The following is a 14,288-nucleotide window of genomic DNA, read 5'->3' on the forward strand; positions in this document are numbered from 1 at the left end:
CATGAGAGGTGGCCCTGCCCTCAAGACCTCATTGTCTGGTAGTGGGACAAACATTGACTGGCCTCAATTTCTACCAGATTCCTGGAAAGAGTTTACATATGAGTTCCTGTTCTCAGATGTGAGGGCTCCCAGAGGAGCCTGTAAGCTTGGCTCTGCCGAGAGACAGGCTCATCTGTGTGTCTTTCCAGGTGAATGCAAAGCTCTTTGTACCCTCTCTGGCCTTCCTTTCTTCCTCCCTACCCACCACAGAATTAACTTCTCTTCCCTCACCTGGAATTAGATATCTGGGCCCTTCCCATTTTCAGACACTGCTCCCCCAACCCCCACAATCTCCTTTCAACAAGAAGACAAAAACCTGGGAACAGCCAATTTAGTGAGTAGAAATTCATTCCTGCTAATTTTAAATACACTCCACCCTATAGACAGGCCCTGTGGGAAAATCTGCATGAATTATTTACAGCTGTTTGCATGTTGGAGGAGAGGCTGAGAATCAACAGGGATATCAGAGGAGGTGAGCTCACATCAAGCCTGCCAACCCTCTGGATGCACAGTGAAGAGAGCTGGATATCGGGGCTCTCGAGTCCAGGGACACGGGTGACACGGAGGCAAGGACAAACCACAGGACTAAAGGGCTGGAGATGTCTCAGTGAAGGCAGATACAGCCCCAGGGAATTGAGGGAACCCCAGAGACTAAAATCCAGGTCCCAAGCTTTTTAGGCAATTGAATGAGAGAAGAGAAGGAAAAAGCAGTGTGAGGATGAGCATGAATTTGATTTTGATGCTGATTATAGCTCCTAAGAATTGACCACATAAGGAAACTGAAAAATTGGTTTGGTTATGTCAGCGTAAGTCTAATGCAGTCATTTATGCCAACTGCCTTACCATCTGTATGAAATGGCCATGGTATACCATAACAAAGATGCTCTGTAATCAGTGTGGCTCAGAGTGGTTCTAAGTTTTATTTGATTAGGTGAGTACATGATATACCTGGGTGCCAGCCTTCACAATTTCTTCCTCAAATGCATAGTCCTCTGTTCTCAACTTCAACAGATGACCAATACCATTGCTTTTAACTATTAGAATGGGCTTTGGGGTGTGGGTCCTTCTTTATTCAATATTTCCCCTGATAACTTTTTATTATCTGAGCAATTGCTATATGGTACAGTTTCTCTGCTCCCTGTGCTTGGAATGTGTGATTTTTTTTCATTGAAGTATATTATATTCATGAAATAGTAAAAGCTATAAATTCCACCTTTCCCCTCCTCCCCCACACATACGTAGACACCTTCCCAGTCATTCTGATCAGATCCTACAATTAATAATGTTGCCAAGTCAGCTCACTTTAGGCTCAAATAACAAATTCACAAAATTACCATCAAACAGAACGGTAAGCCTCCTCTCTTTCATAAGACCTACCCCCGACGAGGAACACCTGTGTCAGAAGAAGCAGGCGAGGGGCAACAGCTCCTGAAATGGAAGTGAGCCTTCCTTGTTTCTGTGCGAAGTTCTGCTGCTGTTACTTGGAGTTGGTTTCCACCTGAAAGGTTTTCCCTGTTTGGTGAAGAGAGGAGTACTTAGGGCATCCTGAGAGTTCTTTGGGGGAAAGGTAATAACATAAATAAATGTGTTTTTTTAAATAATTACAGAGAAATACAGTGATAGCTGTTTAAAATCATTAGGCACTGTTGAAGTATCTTATGTTATTAAACTATTTCATATATGACTGAATAGCAGGTGGGTAGAAATTTATTGCAAGGCTCAGCTTATGGCCACTTTAAAATTTGACTGCCTAGAAAATCTAGCAGGCAAGTAGTCTCAACAAAGTTACTACTTCAGGTGAAAATAATAACACTACAAACAAATGGCACAGCCCTGTAAGTTTATTTCACTCATACAGCAGTTTGTGCTTATGAACATATAGGAAAGGTATCAAAACTAATCATATGCAAGAGCTGTACATTTTGTTATTATTTAAATAAAATGTGTCTTTAAATATGGAATCCTCTGTCCAAAATTGCAGAGACGATTTTGGTTTTTTAATCGAAGATGTAATATTCATTACAGCTTCCCAAGGGATCTTCTGTTGGACTGGGCAAGGAGTCCATTTGTAGAGTGTATCTAGTGGTCAGGTCTCAACTTGTAGCAACAACTGTATCTGAAAGGAATCACAGCTCGGGGTTCCCCAGAAAGAGCATCAGTCCTTGTTGGCTTGCCTGCTCTCCCTGCCCCTATTCATCTTTGCAGTGAGTAAATGAGTACTCACTGAAGTCTCTCGGGGCTTAGAAGATCTTGCACTCATTAATAGAGAAGAACCTCCTCCTTCTGCGTCTCCTGGCTTGGTTGACAGCAGTTCGGACGGCACACTCAAACACCTGCTGTACCCCCCGGTTGCTGAGGGCTGAGCACTCCAGGTAGCCCTTTGCTCTCACTTCCTGGGCCAGTCTCTTTCCATCTATGGCACTGATGCAGGAGGCTCTGTGGGGCCCCACCTCCCGCTGGTCAGTCTGGGTGGCCACCACCAGCACAGGGGTGCAGGGCAAGTTGCTCCTGATTTCACCAATCCACTTGCTCTTCAGGTTCAGGAAGGAGTTATGGTTGGCCACGGAGTAGCACATTAGCACCACGTCTGCCTGCTGGTAGGACAGTGGGCGAATGCTTCTGAAGGCATCGTTGCCGGCCGTATCCCAGAGGCCCAGGCTGATCTGGATGCCATCCATGAAGACATCCACACCTGTGTTCTCATACACCGTGGGCTTGTAGGCCTCCGGGAAGGTCTCTGAGGTGAAGCGCACCAACAGAGAGGTCTTCCCCACGGCAGAGTCTCCCACCAGCACACACTTGATGGAACTCAACATCTTCCCAGCCTGGATTCCTAGTTACAAGTTCAGAATCCAAGAAAAAGAGCCCTCAGTGGGCTGTCGCAGCAAATGCCATTCAACACAGGGAATGAAAACCAAATAGATGGGTTTGTGTTCTCAGGACCTCTGATGGCAATTTGCAGAATGTTACTTTTCCCTGTCCATCCAAAGGAGACTCACTATTTGCTTGGAAAACCTCCAAAGGCCTGTCTTCAGCTGGAAGAGAAAGAGAAGGGGAATGACTGAGGCTTTTATTTTCCTATTTTGATGGCAGGGAGCATCCTCATTGGCAAACTGATTAAATGTGGGACCCACAGCAGTGTAGCTGTCCAACCCACTCTTCCCTTCCACAAGGAAGCCCAGGTCTGTTAACATGCACCCACAACTCCACCCAGTCAACGAGCAGGAGCTAATTTTATCTCTAACATCAGCTTAGCAATAGAAACACAAGCAACTGCTCTGATGGCAACATGAAAAAGATGTCAACAGCAACCTGATATGTGAAGGAGACGTTTTCAAACAGCTCTCCACTGGTTCCTGCTCCACGAAGGGGGGAAGGGAGCTGTCCGCACTCTCCACAGTTTCAGTTTCTAATAGATCCCTGCCATGGTGGGAACTGAAAGAAAGAGAGATGTAATGAGTGACAGATGCCATAAGCACTTCCTTTCATTTACTGATTAACCAGCCAGTCCTTGGTTTATGTGTGAATTCAGACTGAGATTAGAGAAAAGAAAGCACCAGAACTGTAAAACTTTGCTGTGGTTTTTTTCCCTGGAGGTTTTTCCAAAACCTGGCTGTGATGTACTGGAAAGGGCACTGTCCTTGGAGTTTTCTGCATCTCAAGTCAGGTTCCATTAACAATACAGAGACACGGTTTTGGGGACCTTGCTTGATCTCCCAGCCTCTGCTTATACATCTGCAAGATTGCAATAAATTTCAGAGCCACTTCTCAGAGACATTGTGAGGATTAAATTATTTCTGTCTGTCAAATATTTCTGGACAGCTATCTGTGTATCACAAATACTGCTAGGCCCCTCATTAAACAAAATAACTTGTTTAAAAGCAAACATATTCAGTGCCTGTCACTTAAACAGTGCTGCATAAATATGACAGAATCTGAATTTCATGAGAGGATCAAATAAATTCTCATTCATTGCAGGTAAGAGATCTCTAGATGATGAGATCAGCCTTGGAGACAGTGTTCTGTCTGCCAAGGGATGTCATCACAGGGCCAGCCCATCTTCAGACAAAGGTCTTTCAAACCAAAATTCAGAGTAAAGGTTATTACTACAATTTGGGCTTATAACCTCCCCCACTGGCGATCTTCCTGACATATTACATGTGATGCAATAAAAAGCAGAGTTACAGAACTGCTTCAAAAAACAATTTTTAAAATTCACTCCTCTAAATCCTGACATTCCCTTCCAAGAAATTTTTATCCTTGTCAACCCACAGTCTCTTTTTGTTTAGTTAGACATAAGAGCCTTTGCGAATGAGTTAATCAAATAAATAACACATAATTTTCACATATTCATTTTTTACACAGAACCTGGCACAAGGGACTTCTAGGGAGCCATCATCTATTTCCACTGTTATTTATTTAAGATGCCAAATATTCAAGGTCCATAGCCCAGGGGCTGGGATGTCAAATGTTCTGCTGGACATTATCTGAGAACTCACACTGGGTCGCTCATGCATCATGAGCCTGAATGCCTCTTTGTCCCCAGAACTGTGAGAAAGGTCTCCATCAGGTCTCAGGCTTTAGCTCCTTAGATCTACAGATGACTTATATATATCCATTTGCAACCCCCTGGTTACTTGGTCAAGAGCCAAGACCTCTTAAGACATTTTTAAGTTTTATTCTGATACCAGTGCAGCAGGACTAGAGGGTAGGAAATACATGCATGTGTCAGGCCTTTTTATTAAATAAAATCTTTCTAACTGATTGAGTAAAGGGCAGATTTCTTGAGTAAATACCTGCAAAAGAAGTCGATGTGGCAAAATTGTTAAGAACCCACCTTCAAAGTTGGGCATATCTGCAATTGAATCTGGGCTGCCCAACTGACCACCTGTGCAACTACCTTAGAAGAGTTGCTTGATCTCCATAAGCCTCAGTTTCCTTCTCTGTAAACCAATGTAGTAATATCTACATCATAGAGTCATTGAGAATATTGTGTGCTTAGATGTATAAAATCTTTAGCATAGCGCGTAATGTAAATGTACTATATGTACTTAGTCAATACATAGCAAATACACAATAGTCCTTATTATTATTAGTATCAATTACTAAATATAATGATGAACAATTACAAATTATAAGTGAGGTATTTGAAGTAGGACTAAAGAGGCTTCTCTGGCTGAGAGCTCTGTTTATCTTACACCCAGCTATGACATCAAAAAGGGGCAGAGGGGGGGATCTCTTCTTGCACCATAAAAATAAAAATATGATGTGGACAAAGAAATTCCTGTCTGAGCTTTGCCACCTAGAGAGCTCCAACGACTCAGCGCCCTTCATTCCCCAGCCAGTTCTGGTGCCAAGAGGCTAACAGGTTAGATTTCAGGGCTTCAGTTTACCAAACTGTAAAGTAGTTAGACAAGATTAGATTTGTTTTTGCTGTGATTCAACTAAAACCGAGGCCAACGGAGAAACCTTTGTTATCTGCCACAGCAAATACAAAAACAGGAGCCACTGCCTCATTCCATAGAGTAAACCTCAGTGGCATGGGTAGCCTTCAGATGACAGCTAAATATGGAGCTGGGAGAGGAGGGAAGGGGAGGAGCTGCAGGCCAGCTTAGGGCACTACCCTATATAGACATGAAAGATCATCTTCAGGCAGTGTGCCACATGTGCTCACGAGAGAGCTGCTCTGGGTTACATGGTCAGTGTAACCCAGAGGATGATGGGCTTGTTTTCAAGAGAATGGCTCCGAAAGGGAGAAATTCTTCCTAAAAGGGCATCAGAGTGAAAAACCAAAGCAGGTTCACAGTGGCGCTTCACAAGTGGCTAACTGGCAGGGGTCCCCGAACTCTATGTGTCTGAATACAGAAGAGTTGCCAAGAGTAACTGCAGGTAGCATAATGAGTAATGCCCCTGAGTGGCCCTTTTAGGATCTAAATCAGGCTGGAATTCATGAACATTCAATACCAGAACCTCTCAGGTCTCAATAACTTGATTTCTCTTCCCCTTTCTCCTCATTACCATTTTCACAGAAAGGAACACCTTCAACAGGCCCATGGTTTACACACAGACAGGAGGCAGGGAGGGAGGCCCCGTCTTGCAAAGGCAAGGGTGTCGGCCATTGCTGCCCACTCCAAGAAAGGGACAACAGCGAGGAAAGGAAGGGCAGGAAAGCGGCATCCTAACCACGTTCATCGTCTGGATGGCTGAGGGCTGTCCAGCTGGAAATCCTGGTTTCCTTTAGCCATGATTCTCTTCCCAATTAACAGATACCTGCTCTTCATTATCCCCTTTCTTCAGACACATTCTGCTCCCCTATTTGCCACCATCACCCTCAGCTGAAATGGCTGGTCCTCTTGTGCTTATTCTCTATCTGGACTTGGAATAAGGCCTGCCATACCTGCCCCCTGGGAGTTTATAAGGATCAAGTGGAAATGATAGTAATACGGCAATAACTCGTGATTGTATTTTACAAGTCTGCATACGTTTGGAAGGACTCTCTTGTTTGTTCTGTGAGAAAGCCCCTTCAGAACAACAGAGCACAATAGAAAACTAAGCTGAAATGACAACCATTATTAATTAATTGTCGTTATTGCAAGTTTTCAACTCCCTGGGCTTTGACTGAGATGGCTTACCTCTAAATGCTGATGGAATGAATCTTCAGCTATCTTTTTTCAAAAAATTCAAACTGATGGCTATTAGCCAGGGAAGGTCTGTCAATTACAGAGAATACATCTAAATATCATCCTCCCCAAAAGAGCTTTGGCCAAAGGACCTATGCTGGCAGCAGCCAATTCATTCACTAAGGAAATTGCCACCAATCTAACACACTAAGATGATTGGGAAATCATCATGCTCCTCATCTGCCAGCACCTTCCACCTGCCTAGCAGGGACATCACAGCAAGAGAAAGCCCTGCTTGGGACGGGAAACCCACGGAAAGCTCCCCGTCTGACAAGGGGCCGGGTGCTTCATTTCCTTCTTTTCTTTTTGGGGAAAGAAAATGGGTTCAAAAAATCTTAAGCAAGTTAATAGAAATAAAGCACAACCATCTCTAAATTTTGGCACTCCAAATTCAATTTAGATTTCATTCTCTAATAAATATCCACTTGTATATGTCACCTGAACATTTTTTCAGATTTTAAAACATTTTTATTTTCAACGTAGTCTGCACACTTGCCAGGTTTTATCGAAATAGCTTTTCATTGTTTCAACAACTTATAAATGTACAGCTATTCCCCAATGTCAGCAGCCTTTGAGTTAGTTTCATTATTTCACCACAGTCAACAACTGCACTGTTTTACATATAAAATACTTATGCATATATACATACATCAAATTACTTTTATGCGGGATGATTTTCTTGGGAGATATATTCACAAATGTGGCATTATTGGGTCAATGGGTCATTCTGTGACTTTCATTTACATTATTCAACCATCTTCTGGGGACTGGTCCAAATACTTTGTATATATTATTCATTAGTTTTATTCATTTGAAAAAACGTTTGTTTAGGGTTTCCTGTGTGGCGAGCCCTGAGAGCGTACTAGCTAACAAGAGAGTTGCTGTCTTTCTGAGAAGGCCACCATTTCACAACTACAAAGACGTTAGGAGGCTGAGAATCTCACCTACAGTCACACAGTGAGTAAAGGGCAGAGGCAAAGTTAGGCCTAAAGAGAGTGAACCCAACCCTGTGGCAGGGGTGCATGCCCATCATTTCGGTTAGCCCTAGATGAGGCATCACGGATAACACTATGCCTCCTGCTCAAACCCAGCTTCAAGAAACTTTTAGCCAAGCTAAGGTCCCTAGCCCTATTCTCCTCCTACAAATAAACCAGTTCTTGCCATTACACTAGAAGTATGCTATTTCTTGATCTGGAAGCTGGTTCCACAAGTTCAGTTTGTGAAAATTCATCAACTGTCGACCTGTGGTGTGTTCGCTTTTCTGCATGCAGATTATTACCTTCAGTAAAAGTATTTTTAAAAATCAAGTTACTGCTTTTGCAGTGAAGATCTTCTAAAGTAGTATTTTACCTTAAGTTTCATCTTGCTAGACTTCATTTTACTAAGTCTCAACCCTGCTTTAGTAACTCCCCTTAGCATGTTTCTAATGGCCACAAATAATGATTAAATTCCTCCCCAAAATCACAAAAGGAAATCACTTTATTTTTAGCACCATCACATCTATTCTAAATGGCAGTTGTTCTGAAAGTCTGTTTTCAAGATACCAGTTTACAACTTTTAATACACATGATGGCCAGAATCAAGGTTCTAAGCACTATTTATGTTCCTAAGACTAAAGCCTACTAGTTCCACCATGGTTGAATTAAAAGGGAACATCACCAAGCCCTGAGGCTGCCCAGTATCTCAGCACCCTGAGACACAAAGCCTCTCTGAGCCGTGAGCTCTGCCCCGCTGACCCACAGGGACAGTGCACCCTTCCCCTCCTCGGTTCCTGACACGCCATCCCGACTGGTCCCTTTCACTCCCAGGAGCACAATAATCAAATGGTCACCACTGGTCTAGAGTTCCCAGCTTGGTCCAAGGAGGGTCAAAAACAAGGCTAGTCAGCTAGGCAATTGACCAGAGCATCAGTAAGAGACAGCAGAACCTCATCTCAGAGTTAAGGTTATGGGAAAATGTGGTTATCACAATTTCTCTCCAAGTAATGGAAGGATTATTTTGAAAAACGGCTTGGAGTTGAGGGTATAATCCCCAAGGGGCATGCTCTAGGAAGGTCACATGGTCTCTGGACAGTCTAAGGAATGTGAATTTCATTTACCAAAGGACTCACATTTTCTCAACTGGGCATGCATGTTTGGGGCCAAAGATGAACTGTTCTAGGAAAGAGAGAGCTCTGTAGAACGAATAAGCTTTTGACATACAAAGAAGAAGAAAGGGCCTGGGAAGGGAGGGGAAGCATGTGCAAAGTGGCATGGAGGTACATATTTGGTTTGGGGTAGTGGGAAGTTGTGCAGGGAGGCCACGTTCCAGGATGTGTGGTGGGGATGGAATTATGGGGAATGAGCCTGTATTTGTTTTCATATAATCTAAAATTGCTTTAGGCATGGCAGCACCCACAGCATACTATTAGCTCTGCTACAAGTGAGAATCTCTGGGTCTTTTGCCTATATACTCTACCAGTCCATTCTCTTTTAACTTAAATAGTACCTATGCACTAGACTTCTTGAGCACCTATTATGCGTCAGACATCATGCTATACAAGGGAGCTGATACCAAGTTGAATAAGACACAGTCCCTTCTCTCCAGAAATGTAGAGTCTAAAGGAAAATATAAACCATAAACCTTTACAAGTGTCTAAAGGAGGAACAACAACAAAAAAAAGTGCCAACAAAGGAAAAATGTGCAGCTTGCAACAGGCAGGAACCAAGGAAGGCTTTGTGGAGTTTGGCACATTAGAGCACGTCTCTTAAAACAGCTGAGCTTGAGATACGCAGAGAGGAAGGAGGAAAAATATAAGCAATGACTATTTCAAGTATTTGAAGGAATGTTGGTGCATCAAATAACAACTGGTCTAAGGGTAGTCAGAGTGAGGAAAGGCTGATAGCTTGCCTCCCAGTGGAAGGGATGTGGATGAGGAACAGCCACAGCCCTGGGTAACAATCCCCAGGCAAGTCAGAAGAAGAAGAGAAACTTGAACTTCAAGTATAAGCTCTACCTGCATCCCAAAAGACATCACCATCTGTCCGTGGGAAGCAAGGGACACTTCTAGAAAATGTTCTAACTACAGGATGCTTCTGAAGTTACTTTGAGATGACCAGCTCTTAACTTCCTAACAGGTATAATTACATTCACTAACTTCCCTTGGCCCTCCTTCCCCCAGTTCTGCAGAATTAGCTTTTTGCACAAGAGCGAAAAGTCATAATGAGAATCACTTAAAGAGAAACGAAAAGAAACTCAAGAGTGATACCCATACAAAACCCGATCACAAATGAAAGCATAACTGAGAATCGGGAGGCCCTCTGCCCTGGGGATCTTTTTTGTCTACAAAGGTGAGGGGGCAATGAAAAGTTTCTGCTTTAGAATTTTACGTTTTCCCCTAGAACTTAAAGTAGCTCCCTATCTGATGTTTACTTATTGTGAAAACATGAAATCAGCCTTATGTCTGGACAGAACTCCACCAAGCCCAAGAGTCCTCTCAGCTCAGAAGACCCATCTGTGATGAAGAAAGCCATCACATGCCAGAGTTCCCTCAAGCCTCTCATGGGGAACCACCACCATCATTCAACACAAAGATTTAAGCCATTGGCGGTGAGTGATCCTGTTTGCTGATCTAATCAGAATGATGATGGCCTCCTCATTCTGGCTAACCTCTTCCTCTGGATCATTTCTACATACCCTTTGTGTCTGATTATAAAAGTAGTACATATACATTATGGAATATTTTGAAAATACTGACTGATCTAAAGGACCTAAAGGAGAAAACCAGCTGACACCTAGGACCAAGAGCTGCAAGGTTGTAGTGGACCCTGTCTTCTTCTTTTCCTTTGTGCATTTTTTAAAAAAAGAATGCCATACTTTGTATGTAGTTTGGCATCTTGATTTTTTAATTTAACATTTACATCATAAATATTTCCTATATCATTAAGATTCTTCAAACATACTTTAATGACTGTGTAATATTTTATTATATGAATGTAGTATTATTTATCTAGCCAATTACCTATTGTTGGGCATTTAAATTGTTTCTAATTTTTACTATAATAATATTGAGTGAACACTTAAAAATAAATTTGTATAAATATATGTGATTATTTCTTGGGTATAAATAGATATGAGTGCAATTACTGGAACAAAGGAGATGAAAAAATTGGACAGATTTATACTCCATAAGTAGTATGTGAGAGTATTCATTCCATCACACTACCAACTATCACTGGGTATATTTGCCAGTTTGATTCATTTTCATTTGCATTTCATTTTGATTAGTGAAAATGAAAATTCTCTCATCTGTTTTTTGGCCACATATTTTTTATTTTCTAAGTCATCTGTTTATCAATTTCTCTAGCAAGGTGGTCATGAATTCTTAATGTCTTTTGTTTCATCTTTTTAGAGATTAAGACTATTAATCCTTTCTTGGTTAAATATGTATGTTGCAAACTTTTATATATATATAGTGTGTGTGTGTGCCATTGAATTCTGGGAATCCCCCAGATTCCTTACACTCCCCCATCATTGAGCAACTCTTCAACAGCATGTAAAATAGCATGGGCCCTGACATGGAAAGAAACTTAGTATGATAAGATGCCTGAAAGGTCATCTAGTTCAACCCACTCGTTTCCCCCTGAGGAAACCAATGCTGAGAGAGAAGTGGTTTAGCTACTGGGCTGCCCAGAAGCCCAGAAAGTGGGTTGGCTGAGTCAGCACTCTTCTCATCTGCACAGGGTTTTCTAAAAATGTATGTTATGTCTACATCTTTCTCCCATACTTAATTTCCCTAACATTTTAAATGGGAAGCTTAGCTTGCTTATTCCAAATTGGTGGCTTTTTACTCAAAAGATCGCTCCCAGCTTTAATATAAAAATCCTTTTCAAACAGATGCTCCCTTTCTCATTAACTTCCTTTGAGATAGATCATCTCTCTTTAGGGGCATTAGTAAGCTTTCCAACATTCTCTAGGAATGACCTTTAATTTACAAATTGCTCATACTGTAAAGAAGTCAAGGTATTTTGTTCTGCATATTTAGACCAGAGCACTGAATGGAGAGAGGTGATCTCATTTCAGTTATGACATATAAAATTACCAATTTTCTATATTTTGCAAGGAGCCCAGGTTGGATAGTTGGGGTCTTGATGATATTCTCATCACTGATTACCAGTATAAACTTGGGCAAATACATAACCAGAACTGCAAAATGTAGACAATGATGCAGTGTGTGGGATTTTTAAGGCAATTAAAAAGGATCTATATCTCAATCTTAGTGAAGTGTCTGACCCTTTGTAGAAAAGGAGAATAAACACTCACATGGTACTTATCACTGGTCAAGCACTACTTGAAGTGCTTTATGAAAATTAGCTCATTTGGCCATCCTGCCTAAAGCAATGTACAGATTCAACGCCATCCCTATCAAAATACTTACATCATTCTTCAACGAACTGAACAAATAGTTCTTAAATTCATATGGAACCACAAAAGACCCCGAATAGCCAAAGCAATCCGGGGAAGAATAAAGCAGGGAGGATCTCACATCCCAACTTCAAGCTCTACTACAAAGCCACAGTAATCAAGACAATTTGGTACTGGCACAAGAACAGACCAGTGGAACAGAATAGGGAGTTCAGATATTGACCCAAGAATATATGGTCAATTAATATATGATAAAGGAGCCATGGATATGCAATGGGGAAATGATGGCCTCTTCAAAAGCTGGTGTTGGCAAAACTGAACATCTACATGTAAGAGAATAAAACTGGATTACCGTCTAACTCCATACACAAAAGTAAACTCAAAATGGAACAAAGACCTGAATGAAAGTCATGAAACCATAAAACTCTTGGAAAAAAAGTAGGCAAAAATCTCTTGACTATAAACATGAGCAACTTTTTCATGAACATATCTCCCTGGGCAAGGGAAACAAAAGAAAAAATGAACAAGTGAGACTATATCAAACTAAAAAGCTTCTGTGCAGCAAAGGACACACCATCAGTAGAACAAAAAGGCATCCTACAGTATGGGAAAATATATTCATAAATGACATACTGACAAGGGGTTGACATCCAAAATATGTAAACATCTCACGCACCTCAACAAATAAAAAGCAAATAATCCAATTAAAAAATGGGCAGAGGAGCTGAACAGACACTTTCCAAAGAAGAAATTCAGATGGTCAACAGACACATGAAAAGATGCTCCACATCACTAATCATCAGAGAAATGCAAATTAAAACCACAATGAGATATCACCTCACACCAGTTAGCATGACCACCATTCAAAAGACAGACAACAAATGCTGGCGATGATGTGGAGAAAGGGGAACCTTCCTACACTGCTGGAGGGAATGTAAATTAGTTCAACCATTGTGGAAAGTAGTATGGAGGTTCCTCAAAAAGCTCAAAATAGAAATATCATTTAAACCAGGAATTCCACTCCTATGAATTTACCCTAAGAATGCAGCAGCCCAGTTTCAAAGGACATATGCACCCCTATGTTTATCACAGCACTATTTACAATAGCCAAGAAATGGAAGCAACCTAAGTGTCCATCAGTAGATGAATGGATAAAGAAGATGTGGTACATATACACAATGGAATATTATTCAGCCATAAGAAGAAAACAAATCCTATCATTTTCAACAACATGGATGGAGATAGAGGGTATTATACTCAGTGAAATAAGCCAAGCAGAGAAAGACAAGTACCAAATGATTTCACTCATTTGTGGAACATAAGAACAAAGCAAAAACTGAAGGAACAAAACAGCAGCAGACCCACAGAACCCAAGAATGGACTAACAGTTACCAAAGGGAAAGGGACTGGGGAGAATGGGTGAGAAGGTAGGGAGAAGGGGAATAAGGGGCATTATGATTAGCACACATAATGTAGGGGAGGGCACAAGGATGGCAGTATAGCACGGAGAAGACAAGTAGTGACTCTATAGCATCTTACTACCCTGATGGACAGTGACTGCAATCGAGTATGTTGTGGGGACTTGATAATGGGGGAATCTAGTAACCACAATGTTGCTCATGTGATTGTATATTAATGATACCAAATTTTTTTTTAAATTAGCTTCTTAATCAGTATGACAATGTTGTCTCATCTTACAACTGGGGAAACTAAGGGATGGAAAAGTAAAGTAACTTACCCCAAATGACAAGCTCTTGGGAGAGCTGCTGGGCTTTCAACCTGGCCAACTGGTCTCTGAGCCCATTTGTGGCACTGTGTCACCTCCCCTCCACTGGCTTTCATTTGGGGGAAGCCTACTAACCTTTGCAACCTTGATGAAACTAAGCAATCTGCTGTGGTCTGCATCTTTGCATCCTCCTAAAATTGATATGCTGTAACCTAACCCTCAAGGTGTTGGTATTAAGAAGTAGGGCCTTTAGGAGGTGATTAAGTCACAACAATGGAGTTGTCTTCAATGGGATTAGTGCCCTTGTGAAAAAGACCCCAGAGAGCTCCTTCACCCCTTCTGCCAAGTAAGGACACAGTGCAAAGATGACTTCTAGGAACTAGGAAGCAGGCCCTCACCAGACACTGAACCTGCTAGCACCAGAATCTTGGACTTACCAG

General features: G+C 41.7%; 1 protein-coding gene across 5 annotated transcripts in view; it reads right to left on the minus strand.

The window, feature by feature from the left end:
- Window positions 1–1,862: 1,862 nt before the first annotated feature.
- RHOH (ras homolog family member H) overlaps window positions 1,863–14,288 on the minus strand; it is a 48,339-nt gene continuing 35,913 nt past the window's right edge. For all 5 annotated transcript variants that reach the window (XM_037003095.2, XM_017674523.3, XM_073237724.1 and 2 more), the window contains 2 exons: window positions 3,352–3,474; window positions 1,863–3,074 (listed from right to left, as the gene is read on the minus strand). In XM_037003095.2, the coding sequence (XP_036858990.1) occupies window positions 2,280–2,855 (576 nt within the window). In that variant the 5' untranslated portion in view covers window positions 2,856–3,074; window positions 3,352–3,474 and the 3' untranslated portion in view covers window positions 1,863–2,279. The remainder of the gene's footprint in view (window positions 3,075–3,351; window positions 3,475–14,288) is intronic.

Source organism: Manis javanica, chromosome 5 (assembly GCF_040802235.1).
Source record: "Manis javanica isolate MJ-LG chromosome 5, MJ_LKY, whole genome shotgun sequence".
Classification (NCBI taxonomy): Eukaryota; Metazoa; Chordata; class Mammalia; order Pholidota; family Manidae; genus Manis; species Manis javanica.